The sequence below is a fragment of the Chanodichthys erythropterus genome, chromosome 4, assembly GCF_024489055.1.
Source record: "Chanodichthys erythropterus isolate Z2021 chromosome 4, ASM2448905v1, whole genome shotgun sequence".
Classification (NCBI taxonomy): domain Eukaryota; kingdom Metazoa; phylum Chordata; class Actinopteri; order Cypriniformes; family Xenocyprididae; genus Chanodichthys; species Chanodichthys erythropterus.
This window is the reverse complement of record NC_090224.1, coordinates 9,538,315-9,563,808: the sequence shown is the minus strand read 5'-3', so window position 1 is coordinate 9,563,808 and position 25,494 is coordinate 9,538,315. Positions and strand designations below refer to the sequence as shown.

General features: G+C 38.5%; 1 protein-coding gene across 1 annotated transcript in view; it reads right to left on the bottom strand.

The window, feature by feature from the left end:
- Positions 1 to 147: 147 nt before the first annotated feature.
- Positions 148 to 25,494, bottom strand: part of otofa (otoferlin a) — a 104,618-nt gene continuing 79,271 nt past the window's right edge. Inside the window, exons 24-46 of the mRNA XM_067383537.1 lie at positions 22,424 to 22,548; positions 20,483 to 20,617; positions 19,533 to 19,694; positions 18,861 to 18,980; positions 18,141 to 18,302; positions 17,889 to 18,051; positions 15,764 to 15,918; positions 15,183 to 15,216; positions 14,924 to 15,051; positions 14,741 to 14,816; positions 14,097 to 14,236; positions 13,479 to 13,616; positions 13,235 to 13,372; positions 13,028 to 13,155; positions 12,735 to 12,905; positions 12,245 to 12,405; positions 12,018 to 12,160; positions 11,628 to 11,716; positions 9,802 to 9,900; positions 5,366 to 5,607; positions 5,004 to 5,182; positions 4,781 to 4,881; positions 148 to 1,329 (exon numbers count right to left, since the gene is read on the bottom strand). Coding sequence (XP_067239638.1) covers positions 1,149 to 1,329; positions 4,781 to 4,881; positions 5,004 to 5,182; positions 5,366 to 5,607; positions 9,802 to 9,900; positions 11,628 to 11,716; positions 12,018 to 12,160; positions 12,245 to 12,405; positions 12,735 to 12,905; positions 13,028 to 13,155; positions 13,235 to 13,372; positions 13,479 to 13,616; positions 14,097 to 14,236; positions 14,741 to 14,816; positions 14,924 to 15,051; positions 15,183 to 15,216; positions 15,764 to 15,918; positions 17,889 to 18,051; positions 18,141 to 18,302; positions 18,861 to 18,980; positions 19,533 to 19,694; positions 20,483 to 20,617; positions 22,424 to 22,548 — 3,170 coding nt within the window. The 3' untranslated portion in view covers positions 148 to 1,148. The remainder of the gene's footprint in view (positions 1,330 to 4,780; positions 4,882 to 5,003; positions 5,183 to 5,365; positions 5,608 to 9,801; positions 9,901 to 11,627; positions 11,717 to 12,017; positions 12,161 to 12,244; positions 12,406 to 12,734; positions 12,906 to 13,027; positions 13,156 to 13,234; positions 13,373 to 13,478; positions 13,617 to 14,096; positions 14,237 to 14,740; positions 14,817 to 14,923; positions 15,052 to 15,182; positions 15,217 to 15,763; positions 15,919 to 17,888; positions 18,052 to 18,140; positions 18,303 to 18,860; positions 18,981 to 19,532; positions 19,695 to 20,482; positions 20,618 to 22,423; positions 22,549 to 25,494) is intronic.

Below are 25,494 nucleotides of genomic sequence, written 5' to 3'. Positions count from 1 at the left end.
GGAGACCCAAAAAGATCAGCCCGGTTATGCTGAGCAGAGTCACCACTGTGGCCAACTTATACTGCCGCCAACCCATTATGCAGGTCACCCGTATTGGACTCAACAGCCACGACAGGCTAGTAGTTGGACGACTGTGTGAAAGAGAACAGGGTTTTATCTCACACACATCCATGCATACCCACACAATGGAAACAAGAAACATGTTTTTATCTCAATGAGTTCATTTTATTTTCTTCATACCGACAAAAATAAATAAATCAATCCATATTGCACACTTGTAAACAAGAATTAAAAATACACTCTTTTTATATAAACAAGCCAAAATCAGTGCAAACTAGTCAATGGTCAAATGCCATTCATTAAATAGAGCAACAGTACATGGCAAGCAAACAAGTACATACCAAGTAAATATACACAGCAAGCAAAATCAACAGTAGGAAGTATAAGAAAGAGCATTCTATTGTTTTATTTAAACTTGAAATGCCAAATGAAACATCATTCCCTTGCTAGTGTCTGTGTGTTTCTCTAAAGGATAAACAATGTTATCTTACTGGAGTGCAGAAGATTTGTGTCGTGGACTGAAAGTGCAAACATCAAGGCATAGTGAAATTAAATAACATATTGTATATATGAGGCCTGCAACTCTATCATACATTTTGTTTAGACCATAGCCACCGATGAACAAGTCATCTTTCTTGAGACAAAGTTGCATGCTTATTGTGGTTTTAGCAGCGACACATACACGTCTAGACGATAACAACAAAATCTAATAATCTGAAGCAGTGCATTCATATGAACATTTGAACGGATACCAGAAATGCTAGTCCAGCCGGTTTAATTAATTTTGTACCAAAAATAAACAGTGCTGCTTTCATTTTCTTCATATGATTAATCAATCTTGAAATGTACAAACAGACAGATAAATAACAAAATTGATCTTTTCCTGGTAAGACATGCAAATTGATACCGAAAAAGTCAAGATATTTGATACGTTATGCTTAGTGTGCAACTATGAAGGATGGTAAACTCTTGAGATATCATTTGAAAATAAAAGAAGTGCTGTAAATTGTAACCACATATTAGAAAAGGGACACTTGAGAGGTCAAGGGCAAATTAGAATCTCTCAAATGAACCTTTCTGACCCCTCTTTAGGCCCCAAGCAGCTTCTTGACCAGATAGCCTGGCATGCTGTAGAGAAACAGGCCCACCATGATCAGCAGCAGCAGAGCCAAGACGATCTTGATGATGAGCCACTTGTAGCGGTTGCATATCAGGTAGCGGATGGCCTTCAGCGGGCTCAAAAACCACAGGAAGGTGGTGTCAGGCCGGCTGTGATTGGAAGTGGTGGAGGTGGTGAAGGGGTTGCAGGTAAGAAGTGGTGAGTTGAAAGTGAAACCATGGATGATGGAGAAAGAGAGGTAATACAAATGTTAGTGGTTAGTAAGATGACTGGTAACAAGACTGAAAAGTTGTAAAATCTCTTAAAAGGCATATTAACCATTTAAAGGGATAGTTCACTTAAAGGGACAGTTCACCCAAAAATGAAAATGTGATATTTATCTGCTTACATCCAGCGCATCCAAGATGTAGGTGACTTTGTTTCTTCAGTGGAACACAAATGATGATTTTTAACTCCAACCGTTGCGGTCTGTCAGTCATATAATGCATGTCAATGGGAATTCAATTAAAAAAAAACATGCACAGACAAATCTAAATTAAACCCTGTGGCTCGTGACGACACATTGATGTCCTAAGACATGAAAAGATCGGTTTGTGTGAGAAACTGAACAGTATTTATATCATTTTTTACCTCTTATATACCACTATGTCCAACTACCTTGAGCATCTAGTTGGTGAGGTCTGAAAAAGCGCTCTGATGACGGAAGTGATCTCTCGCGTGTATATGTCTAAGAGTTCAAGCGATCACTTCCGGCATCAGAGTGCATTCAGACCTCACCAACCGGATGCTCAAAGAAGTTGGACATAGTGGTGTTTTAGAGGTAAAGAATGATATAAATACTGTTCAGTTTCTCACACAAACTGATCATTTCATGTCTTAGGACATCAATGTGTCGTCACGAGCCGCAGGGTTTAATTTGGATTTGTCTGTGCAGGTTTTTTTGACTCTTATAGATGGAATTCTCATTGACATGCATTATACGACTGACAGTTAAAAATCATCATTTGTGTTCTACTGAAGAAACAAAGTCACCTATATCTAGGATGCCCTGGGGGTAAGCAGATAAACATCACATTTTCATTTTTGGGTGAACTATCCCTTTAAAAATGAAAATTTGTTAAGTGAACATGAATATTGCAGTGTTTATTATAAATGTACATATATATAACTCCCACTTGCAATGACATCTCTTTTCTGATGACATGTGCGCCAGGGCACTCACTTGAGATCGCAGCTCTTACAAACAACAACGATCCAATCAATTCCCGATGGACAAAATCAAGTCCCACTCTGTGTTGTAGAGGCCGTTTCACTAGGATATACATCCCAATAGTAAAAAAAGGCTATTGCAACTTCCATTTCATGGCCGCTTTAATGCCATTCTAAACCTGTATGACTTTCTTTTGCTGAGCACAAAAGAAGATATATTATACAATGTTTTTTTGTCCAACACTTTTGTGTTTCACAGGAAAAAGAAAAAGCCACACAGGTTTGGAAGGACAAGAGGGTGAGTGAATGATGGCACAACCGCAAACTATTCCACAGAGCTGATAAAAACATTTGCCTAGGTCTGCCGCGTATGTGAGTGATACTGTAAATTTGCAGTGGATTTAGCCCAGAGAAGTAAAATGACAGGCAACAAAGGTAAGTTCAGAAAGCACAGTAGCAAACAGTCAACTAAAAATATAATAAAATCCATAATAAATAATTCAAACAGACAACCTGAGGCAAATAACAACCTCAAAGACCCGAGGTACAACACGGCACACAGATATGCAGTGAGAAAGAGTTGGGATGACAAAATGGAAAACATTTAATCACCCTCAATCCCTCAGGTCAATGTTGTAGGCCTTTAAAAATGGTATGAGTAACAAAAGGGCAGAAATACACTGTGAATGGTGACATTCCACAGCTTGAGCTTAAAGGTTTGCTCAGAAAGAGACAGAAAGCGGAGAAAGCAGATGCAGTGAGAGTGGGCTACCAGTGGTCTTCCCCTCTCTCCTCACGCCCCTAGGAGTTTCTTGACCAAGTATCCAGGAATAGAGTAGAGGAAGAGCCCAACGAGGAGTAGGAGGAGCAGCAGGGCCAGAGCCTTCAGGATCAGCCAGCGGTAGTTGTGCCAAATGAAGTATCGTATGGACTTCAGAGGATTCATGAACCACATTAGACTGGTGTCTGGACGACTTTTTCCAAAACAGGAATGGGGGTTGGAATGAAGGAAACGAGCGGGAAAGGGTAGGCGAGGGAAAGGGCAGTCACAGGAGGAAGGAAGGATGTGAAAGAGGAGAGTGGGAGTATTAGAAAGGGAAGTTAACACTTTCAGAGGGGCATTCTTCACTGGAGAGAACGCTTCTGACTTAAGCCCACTTTATGTGTCAGTGTTTGTGCCATACCTATAATTATCTACAGTATTTATAAGGGTTATATTCTATAGCTGTATAATTAGCACATCCTCATCAGATAGACTTTATATCCAAAATAATCCATGTATGCTGTCTACTATGGAAGCATGTTTCCACCTCAGACTAATCACTAAATTAATAAAAGGGTAAATGTTTGTATTTTATACATGCAGTTCTTTTGAAGATTCTATTCATCAAAGAATCCTGAAAAAATATATCTCAGATTCCACAAATATTTCAAGCAGCACAACCATTTTAACACTGATAACAATAAGAAATGTTTATTGAGCACCAAATCAGCATATTATAATGCTGGGTGAAATTATATTTTAGAATTGATTAAAATAGAAAATATCACAATTAGGGCTGCACAATTAATTGAATTTCTAATTGTGATTACAATTATGGATGCCACAATTACATAATCATTCAAAGGTGTACTTACAAAAAAAAAAAAAAAAAAAAAAATGTCCATATGTCCAATATTTTAATTATAATTATAATTGCATGCATATTTTTACTTTTTTTTTTAAATTTAAATAAGAAACCAAACCAATGTATAGTTGATATTTGAGGCTTAATGCAATAGAAAAGCAAGTTTTTCAGGAAAAGCAAGTTTTTCAGGAAGAGTGTTTTCAGCTTGTTTATTTTCATATAAAATTATGGCATGCAGTTGCTTCAAACAATGGTATAATTTGTATAAAATGGTAGAAAAGCTATTCAAAATTAATTAATTAATAATCACAATTACAATTTCAAGGGAATAATCAACAATTAATGATTTTTGTCATAATCGTGCAGCCCTAATCATAATATAATTAATTATAATTTTCGATCAGCCTTGGTGAGCATATAGTAAGAAACGTCTTTCAGAAACATTAAAAAAATCCTACTGACTAATGGTAGTGTATCTCAGTTTCAACTTATTTCTCATAACTGCAAATGTATTTCTTATACTAGCTATTTTATATCTCACAACTGCAACTTTATGTTTCACAGCACAACTTTATTTTAAACTTTATCTCACAATTACCCTTTTTATTTTTTACTCTTGATGCAAAAACAGACTTTCATTGTCTACTCTAGAGTATATGAGATATAATATATTGCATTTTTATACATAAACTGAAACTGCATTGTTTTTCAGCACCATGTGAGTAGAAGCAATTGTGTGTACATGAGCTGCTTATTCTCTTACTTTGGTTTCTCAAGTGGCTCAGGTTCGTTCCGTCCAAGGCCGACTGGACTTTTCTCTGCCTCCTCCACTGTCATTAGATGGAGCTCTGCCTCCACTTTTCCCTGCAAGCACGACATGGTTGCAAAGTTAATGAGCTAACCTTATGCAATCATTTCAATACACCACATGCTGGTTAATTATCAAGCAGTAGTCAAACAACATTTAGATAATTGTATTAACTCACCGTGAGCTCAAATTCATCATTCTCATCTCGAGCCACAAATGGCCACCAGCCCTTCACTCTCTTCTGTTTGAAGATGGAAATGGTAGGCAGCTCATGTTCTTTAAGAACCATGTTGAGAGAGCACTGCTTGGCTGTTTTTGCCCCACGGGGAAATTTATTTAAGTCCAACTCAATCGCACCTGTGGAAATAATCACAGGCGGCATGAAAAATGTATTTTGTTTTGGAATGAAACACATGAACTTTTAATTGAGCACATTATTAAGGAAAATAATTCAGTTATTTTTCAAATCCAAAATTATTTTGCTGTACATGCAAATACCTAATAATATGTGTGTTTTGTCTTTTTAAATTGTGAGCATACCCAGGAAATCATCAGCAGAGAAGTGGTCAGCATCCCATACTTGAAGAGTGAGTCGTGCAGGAATCTTGTACTCTGTCTCATCCCAGGAAAACATGGATTCCTTCTTGGAAATGACTATCTTCTCCTCAGCCATGAGATAGTCAAAGGGGAAAACAAAGCGCCAGTTGAAGTTTCCCTCTCCAGTTAGAGAGTGATAATGCACGTCTGTATCCTGTTTATCCTCCTGCTGTCCTTTTAGCCAGCTGAGCAGGGAGACGATTTTCAATTGTTAGAAGTGGCACAATAATCTTTTAATATTTATACAAAAATATACAAGCATTACAAACATACCACATATGGTCATCAATGACATGATAAAACATGCAAAAATGTTCTTTTAAAGTGCATTTAGATATTTGTAAATGTGTGAAATGTATAGACAAGAATACTGAATAGACAACATGCATATAATAGCATTTACACGTATCAAGTTGATGCTCAATACTGGATCAGGAAACTGAACAAAATAAAAATACTACCCCGTGGTCATTGCAGTTAGATGTTATTAAAAGGTTAGTTCACCTGAAAATGAAAATCCTGTCATTAATTACTCACTCTCATGTCATTCCACACCCGTAAGACCTTCGGTTCATCTTCGGAACAGAAATTAAGATATTTTTTATAAAATCCGATGGCTCAGTGAGGCCTCCATTGCCAGCAAGATAATTAAAACTTTCAGATGCACAGAAAGGTACTAAAGAAATATTGTAAACAGTTCATGTGACTACAGTGGTTCAACCTTAAAGTTATGAAGCGACGAGAATAACGACTTTATTCAACAATATCTAGTGATGGGCGATTTCAAAACACTGCTTCATGAAGCTTTGAAGCTTTACAAATCTTTTGTTTCGATTCAGTGGTTTAGAGTGTGAATCAAACTGCTAAAGTCACACCCCCCAGTGGTGAACCATTGAAATTTCAAAACACTTATGATGTAACAAAGCCTTGTCTACTGAAATCACGTGACTTTGGCAGTTTGATACACGCTCTGAACCACTGATTCAAAACAAAAGTTTCGTAAAGCTTCGAAGCTCAAAAAGTATTCTCGTCGCTTCATAACATTAAGGTTGAACCACTTTAGTCACGTGAACTGTTTTAAATATGTTTTTAGTACCTTTCTGGGCATTTGAAAGTGTTAATTATCTTTCTGCCAATGGAGGCCTCACTGAGCAATCCACGGGTGTGGAACGACATGAGGGTGAGTCATTAATGACAGAATTTTCATTTTTGGGTGAACTAACCCTTTAAACATTTTAACAAAGTCCGAATTAATACTGTACTGAAGATCACCAACGTATTACTCAGAAGAGTTATGTGCTTGTAACTCTTTAATAATATAATTTGAAAGAGAGTGCATGTAATTACAAACACACTCTCTGGAAATAGAAAAGAAAAATAGATGCTTGACCTGACATCTAGTCAATTATCTGCAAGTTGTGAGGCTTGCATCTGCAGAGCTTACCAGTTTGAAAGAGTAGTCTGTCCCAACAGCATTACATTATATAGGGCTACTGTAGTATGTATTTCTTTAAAACCATTAGTAGCCAACTATATGGATCAGATACATGCATAACTGTATGCGTAACTTTACAAAATGCATATATTCAGACCTTAAAAATATGTTGGTATGCAAATGCCACATGTCAGATAGGTTTTGGCATGCAAACAGACATATCTTGTGCTTTCATGCAGTATTTGATACTGTGAAAGACATCTCAGTCCCCAAGACATACTAAACAAAAATGGCTCTATAAACCAAGACCATACCAGTTATTAACCCTTTGATGCGCAAGCTATGAAAACCCCTTCTAATGCGCAACATGGTCAAAAATTACCCGTATTCATTTCCTATGTAATTTTAATCATGGTTGAGTGTTTCTTTGCTGAATCTTTGAAAGAAATGTATTTTATCATTCATTTATTCCAGGTATTCCTTAAATATCTTGTTTTTGATTGTCAAAAATCATTATGTTCATTTTTTCTTTCTTACTTTATAAACAAACACAGTTTTTGTATGTCTACATCAATTTTACACAGATGGGTCAAAAATGACCCGTATTCATTTCCTGTGTTATGTCAATCATGGCTGAGTGTTTCTTTACTGAATCTTTGAAAGAAATGTAATTTGTCATTTATTTATTCCAGGTATTCATTAAATATCTTGTTTTTGATTTTCACAAATCATAGCTTTTGTATTTCTACATCAATTTTACACACATGGGTCAAAAATGACCCATATTAGAAACCTTTGCAAATTTTTGCAAGTAGGAACATATTTACTGCAGACAACTATTCATCTACCACACATTTCACATCTCAACATGGCTGCTTTTGTATATTTGATGGATGAAAGTCATATTATATTTCATATAATAGGCTATATATTATATTTCATAATTTTTATTTTTTGTCATAAACCAATGCTACTGGTCACCTTTTACATCTATCAGTATTCCTGAAAAGTAACATTTTGAACAAGGTTTCTGTCCAACAGTGAAAATATATAATAAGTGTATTTGAATTTGAATATTTGAATATTCTTGTGCTTTTGATTTTCTTTATCTAGAGTGTTAATGGCTGGTCCTCAACAGAACTGAGGTGGATGATGACATCACTGTAAAAAAAAGCTGAAAGTATACTTTGCGTACAGTCGAACACAATTTAAATGTGTATGTGCAGGTTGCACATGCACAGTTACAGAAATCTGGTGGAAATTATAAAAAGTTACAAAAATCTGTATGCTGACCCTCATGTACGCATAAAACGTGAAGTATACTTTGGCCTTTAGAAAGATAATGACACAAAAAAAAAAATTCATTCAAAAAGAAAGGAAATAAATAAATAAGGATTTGTTTATTGAGTAATACCTGAATGATGAATGATGAAATGAATTTATTGTAATATATGCAATATAGAAAATAACTCATTCAGGTCACTTTAGACCCATGTTGTATATGTCCAAAACTGTTACTTTTCAGGAACACTGACAGACTTAAAGGGTGACCAATTGCATTGATTTATGACAAAAAATAAAAAATAATGAAATATATAGCCTAATATATTAAATATAATAAGACTTGCATCCATCAAATATACAAAAGTAGCCTTGTTAAGATGTGAAATGTGTGGCAGATGAACAGTTGTCTGCAGTAAATATGTTCCTACTTGCAAAAATTTGCAAATATTAAAGATTTCTATATGGGTTATTTTTGACCCATGTGTGTAAAATTGTTTTAGAAACTGCATTTGTTTATAAAGAAAGAAAGAAAAAAATAAACAATTATTTGTAGAAAATCAAAAACAAGATATTTAATGAATACCTGGAATAAATAAATGACAAAATAAATTTCTTTCAAAGATTCAGCGAAACACTCAGTCGTGATTGAAATACCATAGTAAATGAATACGGGTCATTTTTGACCCATGTGTGTAAAATTGTTGTAGACATACAAAAACTGTGTTTGTTTATAAAGTAAAAAAGAAAAAATGAACATAATGATTTTTGACAATCAAAAACAAGATATTTAAAGAATACCTGGAATAAATGAATGATAAAATATATTTCTTTTATAGATTTAGCAAAGAAACACTCAACCATGATTGAAATTACATAGGAAATGAATACGGGTCATTTTTGACCCATGTAGCGCATTAGAAGGGTAGTGATACAAAAATGATTTTTATTCAAAAAGTAAGAAAAAAAAATTTAAATGAGGATTTGTGATGATCAAAAAGAAGTTAATTGAGGAATACCTGGAATACTGAATGATGAAATTAATTTCTTGTAAAGATATAGAAAATAAAAACTCAGCCGGGTCATTTTTGACCCATGTTGTGCATCAAAGGGTTAAATATTACATTAATTATTAATTTTATTAATATTTTTATATCAATTATCAAGGGAATTTAACTGAAAAGACAATTGAATGAATGTAAATAATATTAAATCAGAAAAAATTAAATCAGAGGTGATAACTCAAAAGCAGCATCATTTTGAATGATATGGTCCTGTTTAACTTGGATCTGCATGGAAGGTGGTATTCGTTCATTGGTTGTGAATGGAAGGGGGAGGTACAAATTTCTGCAGGCGGTGGGCAGAGCGGTCAAGCCATGCGATTGTATCGTCTTTACCCCCTGACATAGATGTCAGACATCTTCTCTCCTGTCATGAAAGCATCGTCCTCTAGAACTACGTCATCAGTGTTCCAAATAATAACACGAAGCTCAAAGCTAGATAACAGCACAGCAATGACGTGGGGGGCAGGGAGGGGGGATAGACAAAATAACACCAAACGCAACAAGAGAGACAAACAACAAAAGGAAACAGAAACAAAAAAAAAACAAAACAAAAGGTAACCGATTAACCACACACTTTTCACACACCTGCCCATACCTACCCCCTCACAAATATGTCACTGGACTTTTCCCCTGTGAAGTAATCATCATCTTCCAGAATTACCTCGTCAGTATTCCATATTATCACCCTGAGCTCATATCTGGGAGATGAGTGGAGGGGAAGGAAAAGAATGGGATCATCATCTCACAACCCAAAAATGTAATTGGTTTGATTCAAATGAAAAATATTACTTAAGATTATAATTTAATATAACCAAAGTAAAAAGGTAAAAACTGCTCCATAAAGACATGTGATTGACCTTTTTACTTTCTTAATGGAAATTCCCGGTCTTATAATTGATTCAAAGTTGTCTTCGTAATCAGAACGTAATAGTCTGCTCTTCCTCTGAAATAACTTTCCTTTTTTAAAATTTAGTCTGTGTGCACTATTGGATAATGGTATTCAATATGCAAACAGCTTTTTAGGCATCATTTTAGCAAACTCTGGTCTGGCTCTTTTCTGTAGCGCTCACTTTTCACGATTCAATCCTATCCAGATTAAATCAGATTCCGCTTTACATTTTTTTATTTCTACTTCATTATGCTGTGCACTCAGAAATGGGCTGCAATTTACATTTATGTCAATAAACTGCACATTTTGACTTTTTGCAGTGCATGAATATCTCAGACTCAAGTAGGAGAGTTTCATAATACAGGCCTTATTAAAAATGTTCACATTCTTTAGATGATTAATATGAAAAAATAAAGGAAGATGAGAGGTGTGAAGCTGGCAAAATATGAGATGAAAAAGAAAAAGGGCAGTGTGTTGTATCTACAAACTCTGGGTGAGAAAGAGTGTTTTATATCTAAGCTGTAGCTGAATCACAGTAGTACCTCTGTAGTTAAACTCAGGTAAAAACTATTATAGTAGACAATTATGAAAAACAAGTGAAGTAAAAAGACTTTCTGCACTTTGGTAATTCGCCAGTCACATCTTCATCCAAAGCTTTTAAGTCATCCAAAGAATATTAATTGCACAAGCAGTCCAGATAACAAAGCAATCTGTTCCTTGCTTAAGGGTGTAATGAACTAAGAGTGAGAATGAGATCCAAGCATGACTGATTATTAAAGCTTCCTATCTTTGTCTCATTTTCTTCAAGGCTAAACTCAGTGATGCACATATCAAAATAACATTTTGTACCTAGAGACTTTAAAGGATTAGTTCACTTCAGAATTAAAATTTCCTGATACTTTACTCACCCCCATGTCATCCAAGATGTTTATGTCTTTCTTTCTTCAGTCGAAAAGAAATTATGGTTTTTGAGGAAAACATTCAAGGATTTTTCTCCATATAGTGAACTTCAACTGCTGCCAACGGGTTGAAGCTTCAAAGGGCTCTACATGATCCCAGCCGAGGGTCTTATCTAGCAAAATGATCTATCATTTTCTAAAAAAAATAATAAAAAATAAAAATTTATACTTTTTAACCACAAATGCTCGTCTTGCACTAGCTATGTGATGCGCGACACATTAGGTTATCACGTTGGAAAAGTCACTCTGACATTTTTTTTTGTAAAGGCCGTTTGACTTAGTCTTTTTTTTCCTCAAAAACCTTAATTTCTTTTCAACTGAAGATAGAAAGACATAAACATCTTGGATGACATGGGGGTGAGTAAATTATCAGGAAATTTTCATTCTAAAGTGAACTAATCCTTTAAGGAAAAAACCTGTAAAAATGAATGCAACATTATGTACAAATTAAATATTAACGCTTTAACTGCATTAAGATTACAATAGCACCAAAAGCAACAAAAGTCTCACTGATCCAGATTCAAAATGTGTTCAAAATGGTGTATAGAGTAAACTGAGACTGAACAGAATTATCTACCTCTTTGGTTTGCGTGGTGATATGTCAATGGCTGGTCCTGGTGCTGGTACATCCATAGGAAACATGTCCACCCACATTTCAATCCTTCCCTGCGAGATTATGAACATTTGAAGAGTTGAAAGTTAGTTACAATTTGACAAATTGATGACGTACCATTTTGCTTTATTTTTCCTAAACATTCTTTTTCTTTTCAGTGACGATACATTTTTCATTTACATTCCCTCATTTATCAAGCATAAACTGATAAAAATCAAGCATCTGTTTATGCTATGTTATCTGTCATCCTCTGAATTTGTTACCAAAGAAAGGAAATTCAGCAAGGCCACCTGATGAACCTTGGAATATGTCCTTGGTAATAAGAGCTGTATTTTGTTGCACACACTTGCATACCTGCTCTATGCCTGGCTTGTCGGGGTTGAGGAGCGGCCTGGTCTCCACATGCTCAGGGATGAGTTTGCAACCAACACGTGGGATCTCCTCCCAATGCCTAAGAACTGTAAGAGCCAAGTGCTCTTCTGTCTGCTTTCTCAGACCTGTAAGCCAAACAAAATGGATATATTTTCATATATGATAGGAGAAAAAAAAACTTCTTAAATATAAGCTCTTAAATGTCTCACCACTCTCATCCTCCATTTCTGTTGGCCCCAGAAAGATGCGGTTTGCAACTTTGACCTTCCCACCTGGTCCATAGTGGGGTCCATCCAATTTACCTTCTTTGCACAACTTAGCAAGGATCTGTGTTGGTTTCTGAGGGTCCCGCCATACATTGTAACCATGGCTGGATGGATGCACAGTGAGATAGACAATTTATTTTAGTTTAACACATTTATTTAAGAAGGTTAATTATAAAGACTTTATGTTTGCCTTGGACATATAAAAAAACTTGATTAAATGGATTATTCTGGGTATGGCTGTTCTCTTATCATATTTATGACATATGCAATTAATTAGATAAATTTGATGTCACATTATGTAAAATAAAATGAATCGATTGACAACCCCAAAATGAAAATACTTTAACATGTTGTTCTATAAAGATTCGAGTGGTTCATGGTCAATGTGTTGCTCTCCTATATCAAGTAAAATAGGAGCGCAGAGAGTACTCACACAGAGTAGTTGGAGGCGATACCACACGTGGCTCTGTGTTTGCTGTAGTATCTATTCTCCAAATCAATCTTAGTCTCACCAATCAGGTCATCAGTTCCGACTAAATCCCAGTCATATACTGCCACAGTCAGCATGGACTCCATTGGGAATGTGGCCTCTATGTCAAATGACCTTAAGGGATAGAGAGAGAGTGTGTGCTATACATGAAGTGCTTTCAAGAAATTACTATGTTCTAGCTTGAGCTCAAACTAATTCATTGGTTTGGTTGGTTTACAATAGTATAGCCTACTCACTTTCCAAAGACAGGATTCAGCTGCTTGGATATATAGTTCTCCTTGTCCCGAATCTCTGACTTTCCCAATCGGATGACTATATAAGGGTCGGCTTTACCATTTATATCTGCAGGATGCAGGTCTGTGGCCTGAGAAGAGAGTCATGTTACTTTAGCTGACACGGTACAGCATTAATAACGCATACGATTCAGAGTTGAATTCACTTACTCTAATGATATAAATCCTGATGAGAACATTGATAGGGTCATTGTGAGGAATACTTTGGAACATTCCCATGTTCGGGTCAAATCCTGCCTCCCTGGTGATGTCCTCAGACAGGGGTAGTTTATACATACAGAGGGAGCCCTGGTTCATAAGGAGACCAATTCAAATATCAAAATGGCATGTTTATACTCTAATTTCTAAAAGAAATTCTTTATATTGTATTATATATATGTATATATATTCTTACCTTGAATCTGCCCACAATTCTGTCATCATCAACCACATTGTGGTCATCATCATCTCCAGCCTTTCCTCTATACAGGTTGAAGGTGTGGAGCCAGTCCTCAAAGTTACCATACTCACACTCCAGCTCTTTATTGTACACCTGAGATAAAAGTGTTTATATTTATGTTGAAATTGGGTTAAATTGCTTCAGATCACAGTTCATTTAGCTAATGTGATCTATCAGTTAAATGTTTGGGGTCTGGAATTGTTTTAATGTTTTTAAAAGAAGTTTCTTACATTCACTAAGGCTACATTTATTTATGTATAATATTATGAAATGAAAATAAGAATTTTCAGCCGCTATTATTCCAGTCTTCAGTGTCACATGATCCTTCAGAAATGATTCTAATATGCTGATTTGGTGCACAAGTAACATTTCTTCTTATTATTAGAGTTAAAAATGGTTGTGTGGCTTAATATTTTTGTGGAAGCCATGGTACTTTTCAGGATTTTTTCATGATTAGAAAATTCAAAAGGACACCATTTATTTGAAATAAACATTTTTTGACATTGAAAAAAATCTTATAGACCCCAAACTTTTGAACAGTACTGTAATAAGTAGTCAAGAAGATGCACTGACCATAAGTTCATCAACTTTTGGTTTTGGAGGTCGTTTTTCTGTGCCATCATGGTTCTTCTTTTTGTCCTTGGAGCTCTTCTTGTCTTTGCTCTTCTCCTTGGGTTTGGTCCCTTTCATAGGAAATTCATCAGCTTTGATCTCTGAGGTTAGGGGTGAATGGACAGGTACAGGTGGAAATGAGAAACGGATGAGCACGACACCTACGAGGCCAATTTGAATGGGTGTTTGTAATGAACAATGATGTTTTCAAACCATGAGAGCTATTTTAAAAACCCAAACTAACATGGATTATGTATAATTTACAAGATGGATCTCTTCATTAAAAACATTAATTAAATGCACTACTCTTCATTCATATATTAAAATTATATACAATATAAATATAATATAATATAATATATATAATATTTAATATAATATATTAAAAAGTAATATGTGGAAAAATTTGATCCCAAAGTGGAGATTTTTTATAGTTTCTAAACGTTTCATGGCATGAAAAAAAGATAAATACAAATGGTTTTATGTGATGACTACAACGGTGATGGATGTGGGATGACAGTGCTCATCAGAACATGTTCCTAACCAGAACGTTAGCTCTATTCTGGAGCACAACACCTGGTCCATGCTAAAAGCGCTGTGGTTACCTGCACTCTCTGCTGCTATCTCCAAATCTTCTCTTTCCTCTGCCTCTGCTAAAGCGGCCTCCTGGACTCTGAGATTCTGTATTCACAGGAAGTATAATTCAGTAAAATATTACAGTATGATACAGTATTTATCAAATGTAAAGGATCTTTCCAAAGTTGAAATGAAAAGAAAGTTCCTTCCACCTCCATCATAGTCTCTATTGAAGCAAAATATTTGGACCACCAGTCCAACATGCTCTCATCTTGCTCCTCTTCCTCAAGGTCTTCTCCCTTCTTTTTCTTCTTCTTCTTTTTCTCTTTCTCCTTTTCGTCTTCGTTCTGTTTGCGCAAAGAATGATTATCGATGTTTATTTGATAATAAATGTTACGTGTTTATGTTGTTAATCCAATGTAATGAAAATGAAATCTAAAATATTTAAATCTGTCTAAACCAAACCAAGACTTACCAAGTCAACTTTAACAACAGCATCTGTGGTCTACAAGGACAGGACCACACAAAACATACATCAAATACAGACAACCACAATAGATTCTACAATAGCATACTAGCATACACATCACATGGCTGTTGTTAAAGTCACCATGAAATCTTGAAATTAATTTTTATGTAATATTGCAATATTATAAATTATTTATTGTGCACATTATTGTTTTTTTTATTTTTATTTATGTGCGCTTGTAATCTTTAATTAAAAAAATTCCCTCCCCTTGCAACGACCTCTGATGATGTTTACTGGTGCGAGGACGGGGCAACCTGTCACTCACATGAGATTGCAGTATTAGCAAAAAATCAAATCAATTCCAGATGGACAAACTCAAGTCCCGTACTAAATTTTTTCTTCTTCAAGAAGCCGGATATACATCACAATAGGGAAAAAAAGACTATCACAATTTCCATTTCATCTCGACTTTAAAATGGGACACTAACCTTAAAGAAGTAAAACAAACAGAACCACAGTAGGAACAAAAATACACCAAGACGAGCAGTTTTGTAAACTATAACAGCATAGCACATCTACTTACAGCATCGATCTTGACAACTGTGTCCATCTTCTTAATATTGGGTTCAGGGTCCATATTGACCACAATATCACCTGAGGGATGAGAAATGGTACGGGAGTGGGGACGGGAATGAGATGTCCCATTGGTGAGAGCCATGTAGCCATTGGCCAGTCTAGCTGGTGTGGGTTAGGATCATAAGATTTAGCAACCAATGACCCAAGACCAGCACCAGGACAGAAAGGTTAAGACCCATGAAGAGGGAAAGGAAGAAGGAATAGAGAAAAGTCAGAAAAGCTAGAAAAAGAAATGGTATGTACAAAGAAATCAAAGTTTTCTTATATACACACTACCATTCAAAAGTTTAAAGGTGTCCTAGAACCAGTTTTTACAAGATGTAATATAAGTCTAAGATGTCCCCTGAATGTGTCTGTGAAGTTTCAGCTCAAAATACCCCATAGTTGTTTTTTTTTTTTAACTATTTTGGGGCATCATTAACTATGCACCAAATCAGGCTGCGGCCACTTTAAATCTCTCGCTCCCTGCCCCCCCGAGCTCTCGACTATAATACAGTGCATTTACAAAGTTCACACAGCTAATATAACCCTCAAATGGATCTTTACAAGATGTTTGGCATGCATGCTGCATGCATGCTTCGGATCATGTGAGTATAGTATTTATTTGGATGTTCACATTTGATTCTGAATGAGTTTGATAGTGCTCCGTGGCTAAAGCTAACATTACACACTGTTGGAGAGATTTATAAAGAATGAAGTTGTGTTTGTGCATTATACAGACTGCAAGTGTTTAAAAATGAAAATAGCGACGGCTCTCTTGTCTCCGTGAATACAGTAAGAAACGATGGTAACACATTTAACAGTACATTAGCAACTTGCTAACGAAACATTTATAAAGACAAATATTACTAAAAATATCATGTAATCATGGATCATGTCAGTTATTATTGCTCCATCTGCCATTTTTCGCTATTGTCCTTGCTTGCTTACCTAGTCAGTTGTGCACAGATCAAGACGTTAATACTGGCTGCCCTTGTGTAATGCCTTGAACATGGGCTGGCATATGCAAATATTGGGGGCGTACATATTAATGATCCCGACTGCTACGTAACAGTCGGTGTTATGTTGAGATTCGCCTGTTCTTCGGAGGTCTTTTAAACAAATGAGATTTATATAAGGAGGAAACAATGGTGTTTGAGACTCACTGTATGTCATTTCCATGTACTGAACTCTTGTTATTCAACTATGCCGAGGTAAATTCAATTTTTGATTCTAGGGCACCTTTAAGGTTGGTAAGATTTTTTTTTTTATGTTTTTAAAAGCAGTCTCTTACAGTAAAAAATAAAATAAAATAAAAATAAAAAAATACAGTAAAAGCAATATTGTGAAAAATTATAATTTTATAATTTTATTTTGACATTTTAATATATGAAATTTATTGATGCAAAGATCAGCAGCCATTACTCCAGTGTCATATGAGCACCAGAAATCATTCTAATATGCTGATTTGCTGCTCAAGAAACATTTCTTATTAGTATCAATGTTTAAAATAGTTGTGCTACTTAACATTTTGTGGAAACTTTTGAATTCTTTGATGAACAGACAGCGGCATTTTTTAAACTGAAATCTTTTGTAACATTTAAATGTCTTTACTCTCAGTTTTGAACAATTTATTGCATCCTCGCTGAATAAAAGTATTGTCTTTCTTTCATTAAAAAAAAAAAAAAAAAAAAAAAAAAAAAAAATTAATTCTTACTGACCCCAAATGTTTGAACCGTACTGTAAGCAATTTTAAACAAATCACTTGATATATAATTTAGGGTTGTGCAGTATAGGATGCTAAACATAACCATGGTAAAATATCATAATTTGATGCAAAGCATAAAAGTTCATGCACTGATGAGTGAAATCTGACCAGCTTTACATATGTGACTTCATAAATAAAATCAGATGGCATGTTTAACAAATGTTAAGTAATTTGTCATCTTTGCATGCTAGAATTTAATTATCATTATCAACAATTTTTTTATACAAATACGAATTAGAAAATCATTGAGAAAGTTATATTATATCACATTGTTATACTTAATTATTACAGATTTACAGTGAGTATATGTGTATATGACAGGTACCTGTGTGAGCCCAGTTGTTAGTAGTCTTGTCTGGGGTGCTGTAGATAAACTTGCGAAGGCTGGTCACAGCATGAGACCCCACCAAGGTGTATCGTCCGAATGCCCTACAGTCCACCACCCGAATATTGAGGGGTGGATGGAGTAGTTCATTTTCTGGCAGATCCTGCAGCACAAGATTACTTGAGTTAATTTTTTAAATCAAAAATAAAGTGGAGAAAGATTTTATTCCATATAGGCTATACATTTTCTCACCACTTCAAACCACTTGACTAATGTGCTGAAGTTTGGATTCTTCTTGTAGTTCTGAATGAGGGCTGACTGAACTCCTTTCCCTGCACACTCAATGTCCACACGAGGCCTGTCCACCTGTGCCAGGTTGATTCTTTTGAGGTCCCTCAGACCCCAAAACAGGACCTGGAGAGAAACAAAGACCGTGAGTTCAACATTACTGATGCAAATTGTTAAAGGGATAGTGCCCTGCACATCTGGTTAATGAGGTAAAAAAATGCATTCTGATGACGGAAGTGATCTCTTGCACTTTGCTTCAATGAGTGCGAGACATCACTTCCATTGTCAGAGCGCGTTCAGACCTCACTAACCAGATGTGGAGGGCAGTTGGACATAGTGGTGTTTTAGAGGTAAAAAATGATATAAATGCTGTTCGGTTTCTCACACAAACCAATCATTTTGTGTCTTAGGACGTCAATGTGTCGTCACGAGCCGTAGGGTTTAATTTTGATTTGTCTGTGCATGTTTTTTTGACTCTTATAGATGAAGTTCCCATTGACACGCATTATACGACTGACAGACCGCAACGGTTGGAGTTAAAAATCATCATTTGTGTTCTACTGAAGAAACAAAGTCACCTATATCTAGGATGCCCTGGGGGTAAGTAGATAATCATCAAATTTTCATTTTGGGGTGAACTATCCCTTTAAGAATCTTTTTTTGGCTTTCTATGGCTGCTTTCACCTCTATGCGATATCTGCTGAGAACTGGTCGTATGCCTAATGGAACAGGCAGAATGGGCCCGCGGTCAGAATCAGTTGGACCATCAATTGGAGGAAGTGCTGCCCGCCCTGCTGGACCAATCTGTGGATAAACAAATATTTAAGAATGAAAATATATAACTCATTAACTGATGAAATAATAAAGTAATTACTGACTAATAGTAATACTGATTAAATCCTCATTTAAAAAAAAAAACAAAAAACTCATGCCTTGTAAAACAGGAAAAGCAAAAGCACAGCAATAGCAAAGAGGATGAAGTCACTTAGACAAGAATGGAAAACAAAGAAAAGAATTAAAGAGAAAGTGTTATTTTGTTTATTGCACCTTGATCTGAGGCACAGCAAAGTCATGGACAGCAATAAGAGCCCTTCTGATCTCCTCATCATCATAAGGAATCTGTCAAAGTTTCCATGCAAGAGTAAAGCAGAAAGATAGGACAGAGGATTGCAGAAAAATTTGATGGGAAATGACAAAAAGATCAAGAATCAAAGACAAGTGGGAGGAAAAGTGACAGAATGATCTGCTATTTAAGCAACATTTACTGTATGAATAGATAGGCTAAGCATTGACTGAGAGTCCACTCAAGATTGGAGTATGTAAATGTTGATCACAACCACTGTGTACCAGCCATACCTGCAGTAGTTCAAAAGCAGCTAACAGATCTCCTGCAGTGCAGTTCCCTCTGTAGATCTGATAGTACTCCAGCTGGGGGGGAAACCGCGGGGGCCCGTAGTGTTCATCAACCATCTTAGTTAGTGGCTTTGCAAAAGTTCGCCCAATGAACTCAGCTTTCCCCTGGATGCCACACACACACAAAAAAAAAGCCAGTTGCACTACTGCCTCTGAACACCAGGGGTCAGTGTGGCCACATTCCTTGTAAAAATAACTTTCACATCATGGATACTGCATTGCTGGGGCTTTAAAATCAAACTTTAGTTGTCAATTATAAATATTTTGGTTAAATGCTGAACATAAAGGTTTGCATTCACAAAAGTCAAATTCTGCTTTTGTGTGGTTTCTTTATCTGTGCTCAATCACTCTCTAAATGTTAAAAAAACATCATTTATATTATACCTGACCTTGGCCCTCAGCTGTCAATGAAATAAACCACAGCAATAATTACTACAAACTACTGTAGAGACTACAACTACAAAGAAACATCCATTTGTTAACCCCCTGAACTGTCACAACCAAAGGAATGCAAGAGGTAGTTTATCGCCACAGGAAATTGCCTTTTTATCACCAAGTAAGTAAGGGAAATGGCGAGAAGAAAGATTCGTTCTAGTTTTTGGGACAGACTCCCAAACAATCCTACTTCTTGCATGCCTTGTTGAATTCAGCTATCTATGCAAACACAGATTGACAGTAGTGTTGAAATATGTTCACACTCTACTTAGCCAAAACGCCGTCCAACAAAAGGGCAGGACCAGAAGATTTTAAACAGGAAGAAACATCAAGTCAGGACAATAGAGCACATTTTCACACACTCTTAATGTGATGCAAACATTGTTTAGTGAACTAGCAAACAATGACATTTAATTTTAGATATTTTATTTGTGGCTAAAAGACTTATATAAACTTACCACAGTGTCTTGGTCGTACAGTTCAATGACTATGATTGGAGGGTCGTCACGGAGTTCACCGGCCTCACCGTAAAGTTCAACATTATCAAATACGAGCAACTGATCCCATGTAGGACAGAGAGTCTCACTGAGGACCTGAAATATATCACATACACATTCATGGATGATTCATCGGTTAGGAGAACCTTTCTGTCCTTTAAAAACAAAACAAAAATGTAATTCTAAAATTAAAAGGTCAGGACATAATATCTTTAGACTAGTTAAATGTGTCTATTTAATGACTTTTTCCTCATTTAAAGGTGCCCTAGAATTAAATATTGAATTTATCTTGGCATAGTTGAATAACAAGAGTTCAGTACATGGAAAAGACATACACTGAGTTTCAAACTCCATTGTTTCCTTCTTCTTATATAAATCTCATTTGTTTAAAAGACCTCAGAAGAACTAGCCTGAGTTCGTCATACTCATATTCTAGGAAGAATGTGAGTCTGATACTGCTCCTTTGCACTGGAATTATGGAACGTGTCTTAACCGAACCAGTAAAAAAACCCAAAAAACTCTGCACTCAATTGGATAGACCTATAACCAATCAGAGCAACGCAGTAAGTGACGTATGTTGAACTTGTACTTAAACTTTTGACAAATCCCATTGGAAGGACGGCAAACACATCTTTCTCATCGACAAATGCCTTGATTGCGGTTCTTTGTTCATCTTTTAAAATTAATGCGCTGTCGATTTCCTTTATTACAGACGTGATAGTGGAATCTAAACATCTTACTTCTCCAGCTGCAGTCATTGTTAGTGAAAACCAATTCAACCCAAGCGCTCTTTGATGACGTGGGTGGTTACGTAACAGCAGATAGCCTGTCCATCATCGATTAAAGCCCGCCCTGGCAATTTGATTGGCTCGGCCTTCTGGAAGCCGAGCATAATTACTCCACAATGGATCGAGTCCAGACCAAACTTCCCGTCCAAAAAATGTTGTGGGTAGGGTTCGGGCTGGCACCCAGGCTACCGAAGAACAGGTGAATTTCAACATAACACGGACTGTTACGTAACAGTCGGGGTGTACGCCCCCAATATTTGCATATGCCAGCCCATGATCAAGCCATTAGACAAGGGCAGAAAGTCTGGATGTGCACTGCTGAATCATCAGACTAGGTAAGCAAGCAAGAACAATAGCAAAAAATGGCAGATGGAGCAATAATAACTGACATGATCCATGATTACATGATATTTTTAGTGATATTTGTAAATTGTCTTTCTAAATGTTTTGTTAGCATGTTGCTAATGTACTGTTAAATGTGGTTAAAGTTACCATCGTTTCATACCGTATTCACGGAGACAAGAGAGTCGTCGCTAACACTTGCAGTCTGTATAATGCATAAACACAACTTCATTCTTTATAAATCTCTCCAACAATGTGTAATGTTAGCTTTAGCCATGTAGCATAGCCTCAAACTCATTCAGAATCAAATGTAAACATCCAAATAAATACTATACTCAGATGATCCGATGTATGCATGCAGCATGCATGACGAACATCTTGTAAAGATCCATTTTGAGGGTTATATTAGCTGTGTAAACTGTGTTTATGCTGTTCAAGGCAAGCGGAAGCTCCGGGGGCGGGGGAGCGCGAGAATTAAAGGGGCCGCAATCTATATATCGGTGCATAGTTAATGATGCCCCAAAATAGGCAGTTAAAAAATTAATTTTAAAAAATCTATGGGGTATTTTGAGCTGAAACTTCACAGACACATTCAGGGGACCCCTTAGACTTATATTACATCTTTTAAAAAGAAGTTCTAGGGCACCTTTAAAGAGTAATTTGATTATTAAGTTTGACATTTGTGTACAAAGTATTAATAAATAAATAATAACAAACAATTGTAGTCTCAAATAATGCTGTCATTTATTACAAGAATTCAACACACACTCACCTCTGTCACCTGACTGTGGGTGGAGAAGAAGACCCTTGCAAATGGGTCAGACAGGCCGCTATTGTCAGCAGCAAACAGACTGCGAGCCTGATACATGTGTGCCCTCAGCTGAAACACCTGCTTCACTACAGAAGAGGATACAGAGGGTCAGTTATCACATATGGCACATGTTTTAACATACATGCAAACTCCACCAAATACAAAGAAACGTCTCGGTTACAAAGGTAACCCTCGTTCCCTGAAGGAGGGAACGGAGACGTACGTCGGACAGACCGACGAATAGGAATCTCGCTAGAGAGGCCAATCTACTTCGAGTGCAACTAAACGAGCCAATGCACATTGGCATGCAATCATATGCATCAGCTGCTCGCCTCGCAGCGCGGGTATATAATGAGCAGCAGGTGCGTTGCATCTTCAGGTTTTCGCTGAGGAGCCGAACCGGATAGGCGACAGCATCAGCGGGGTACAGCGACTGTGGCGACGGGACGTACTTCTCCGTTCCCTCCTTCAGGGAACGAGGGTTACCTTTGTAACCGAGACGTTCTCATTCAGTCGGTCACGTTCGACGTACGTCAGACAGACCGACAAATAGGAATCCCTACCAAAGCGCCACAGGAGCTGCCCCCTTCCAGCGCTCTGTTGTAAGCCACCTGAACCCCCTTGCCTGAGGATGGTGGGACAGGGCTAACACAGAGAGAGTCTATCACTGCTGTTCCCCAAAACCCATTCAGTGAGACTATTGGACAACGCTGGGAAAGCGTACCCTTTCGCTGGAAAAGGAACGCTGTGGAAGCCACATCCTTCCCCGAAGGAGTTATGTGGAGAAGTACATATGGACTAACCCTGTAGGGCTGTGCTACATATGGAAGAGCTGGGGTGACTCCAACCCGATGAAGGGTAGGTTCTCCCTGAGGGAAAGACACGGGCTTCGTTTAGGAGCAACCGTGGAACCAGCCATACGGGATCCCCGTAGGGTCACACATATGGAACCCAGCCTAAACCCGGTTCTCAAGGATACAACGGAGTATAGGCCTGGCGCCAGACGCTCCGCCACGTCGGCTGCCGAAGGGATATCGGAGGACTCGACAGGGTCTGCCTTGTAGGGACTCTCTGGAGAAAAGAAGCGCATGTAGCGCAGCAAGCCGACACTAAGCCGGGGCCTCTCCGTGCCTCTGACCTGAGGCGAGAACACGGGAGGAGACCGGCTCGACACGAAGGCTATAGTATCTAGCGAACGTGTTAGGTGTCGCCCAGCCCGCAGCTCTACAAATGTCTGTTAGCGAGGCGCCACGAGCCAGCGCCCAGGAGGATGCCACACCTCTCGTGGAGTGAGCATGCAACCTGAGCGGGCAGGGCACGCCCTGAGCTTGGTAAGCCAGGGCGATGGCATCCACTATCCAGTGGGCCATCCTCTGCTTGGAGACAGCCTTTCCCTTCTGCTGGCCTCCGTAACAGACAAAGAGCTGGTCTGAGGTCCTGAAGCTTCGAGTTCTGTCTATGTACAGTCGCAAGGCGCAAACTGGACAGAGCAAAGCCAGGGCTGGGTCTGCCTCCTCCGAGGGCAGCGCTTGCAGGCTCACTACCTGGTCCCTGAAGGGAGTGGTAGGAACCTTGGGCACATAGCCAGGCCGGGGTCTCAGTACCACGTGGCTGTCACACGGCCCGAACTCTAGGCACGATTCGTCGACCGAAAATGACTGCAGGTCCCCTACCCTCTTGATGGAGGCCAATGCCACCAGCAGCAAAGTCTTCATAGACAGAATCTTTAAGTATGCTGACAGCAAAGGCTCAAAGGGAGCAATCTGGAGTGCTTTGAGCACCAGAGTAAGGTCCCAAGAGGGTATGGAGGGGGGACGAGGAGGATTTAACCGTCTCGCACCCCTAAGGAACCTGATGACCAGGTCGTGCTGACCAACAGATTTGCCATCTATGTGGTCGTGGTAAGTGGATATGGCAGCAGTATGGACTTTGAGGGTGGAGGGGGACAGCCTACGCTCCAACCCTTGCTGCAAGAAGGAATGCACGACTCTGATCGAGCATCTTCGGGGGTCTTCTCGGCGAGAAGAGCACCACTCGACAAACAGGTTCCACTTCGAGGCGTAAGCACGTCTCGTAGACAGTCCACGTGCCGAAGTGATGGTGTTAAGTACCTCAGGGGGTAAGTCACCTAGAACCTCCGCGTCCCGTCCAGGGACCAGACATGGAGTTTCTAGAGGTCTGGACGCGGGTGCCAAAGAGTGCCCCATCTCTGAGAGAGGAGGTCCTTCCTCAGAGGGATGGGCCAGGGAGGGGCTGTCGCGAGGAGTGAGAGTTCTGGGAACCAGGTCCGGTTGGGCCAGTAAGGCGCAACTAACAAGACCTGCTCCTCGTCCTCCCTGACTTTGCACAGGGTCTGTGCAAGTAGGCTCACTGGGGGAAACGCATATTTGCGCAGCTGTGAGCCAGTGCATCTGTCCCGAGTGTCCCCTTGGTCAGAGAGTAAAACAACTGGCAGTGGGAGGTTTCTGGTGAGGCAAACAGGTCTACCTGAGCCTCTCCGAATTCTCTCCAGATCAGCTGAACCACCTGGGGGTGGAGTCGCCACTCTCCTGGCAGCGCAGCTCGTGATAGCTCGTCGGCCACACGGTTGAGCACACCGGGGACATGAATGGCGCGAAGCGACCTCAGATGCTTCCGACTCCACAGGAGGAGATGGCGGGCTAGTTGCGACATGCGACGGGAGCGTAGACCACCTTGACGGTTGATGTACGCAACGGTCGCAGTGTTGTCCGTACGGACCAGTACATGATTGCCCTGAAGCAGGCCTTTGAGGCGGCTCAGAGCAAGGCGTACTGCCAGCAACTCGAGGCAATTGATGTGCCAATGCAGATGGGGTCCCGTCCAAACCCCTGAGACTGCATGCCCGTTGTACGTGGCACCCCAGCCGGTGGCAGAAGCATCTGTGAAAACCACAGCATGCCGGGACACTTGTTCTAGGGGCACTCCTGCCCGAAGAAACAAAGGGTCCGACCACGGACTGAAGGTTCGGCGGCACTCCTGAGTGATTGGCACCCGGAACGTGCCGCGTTGCC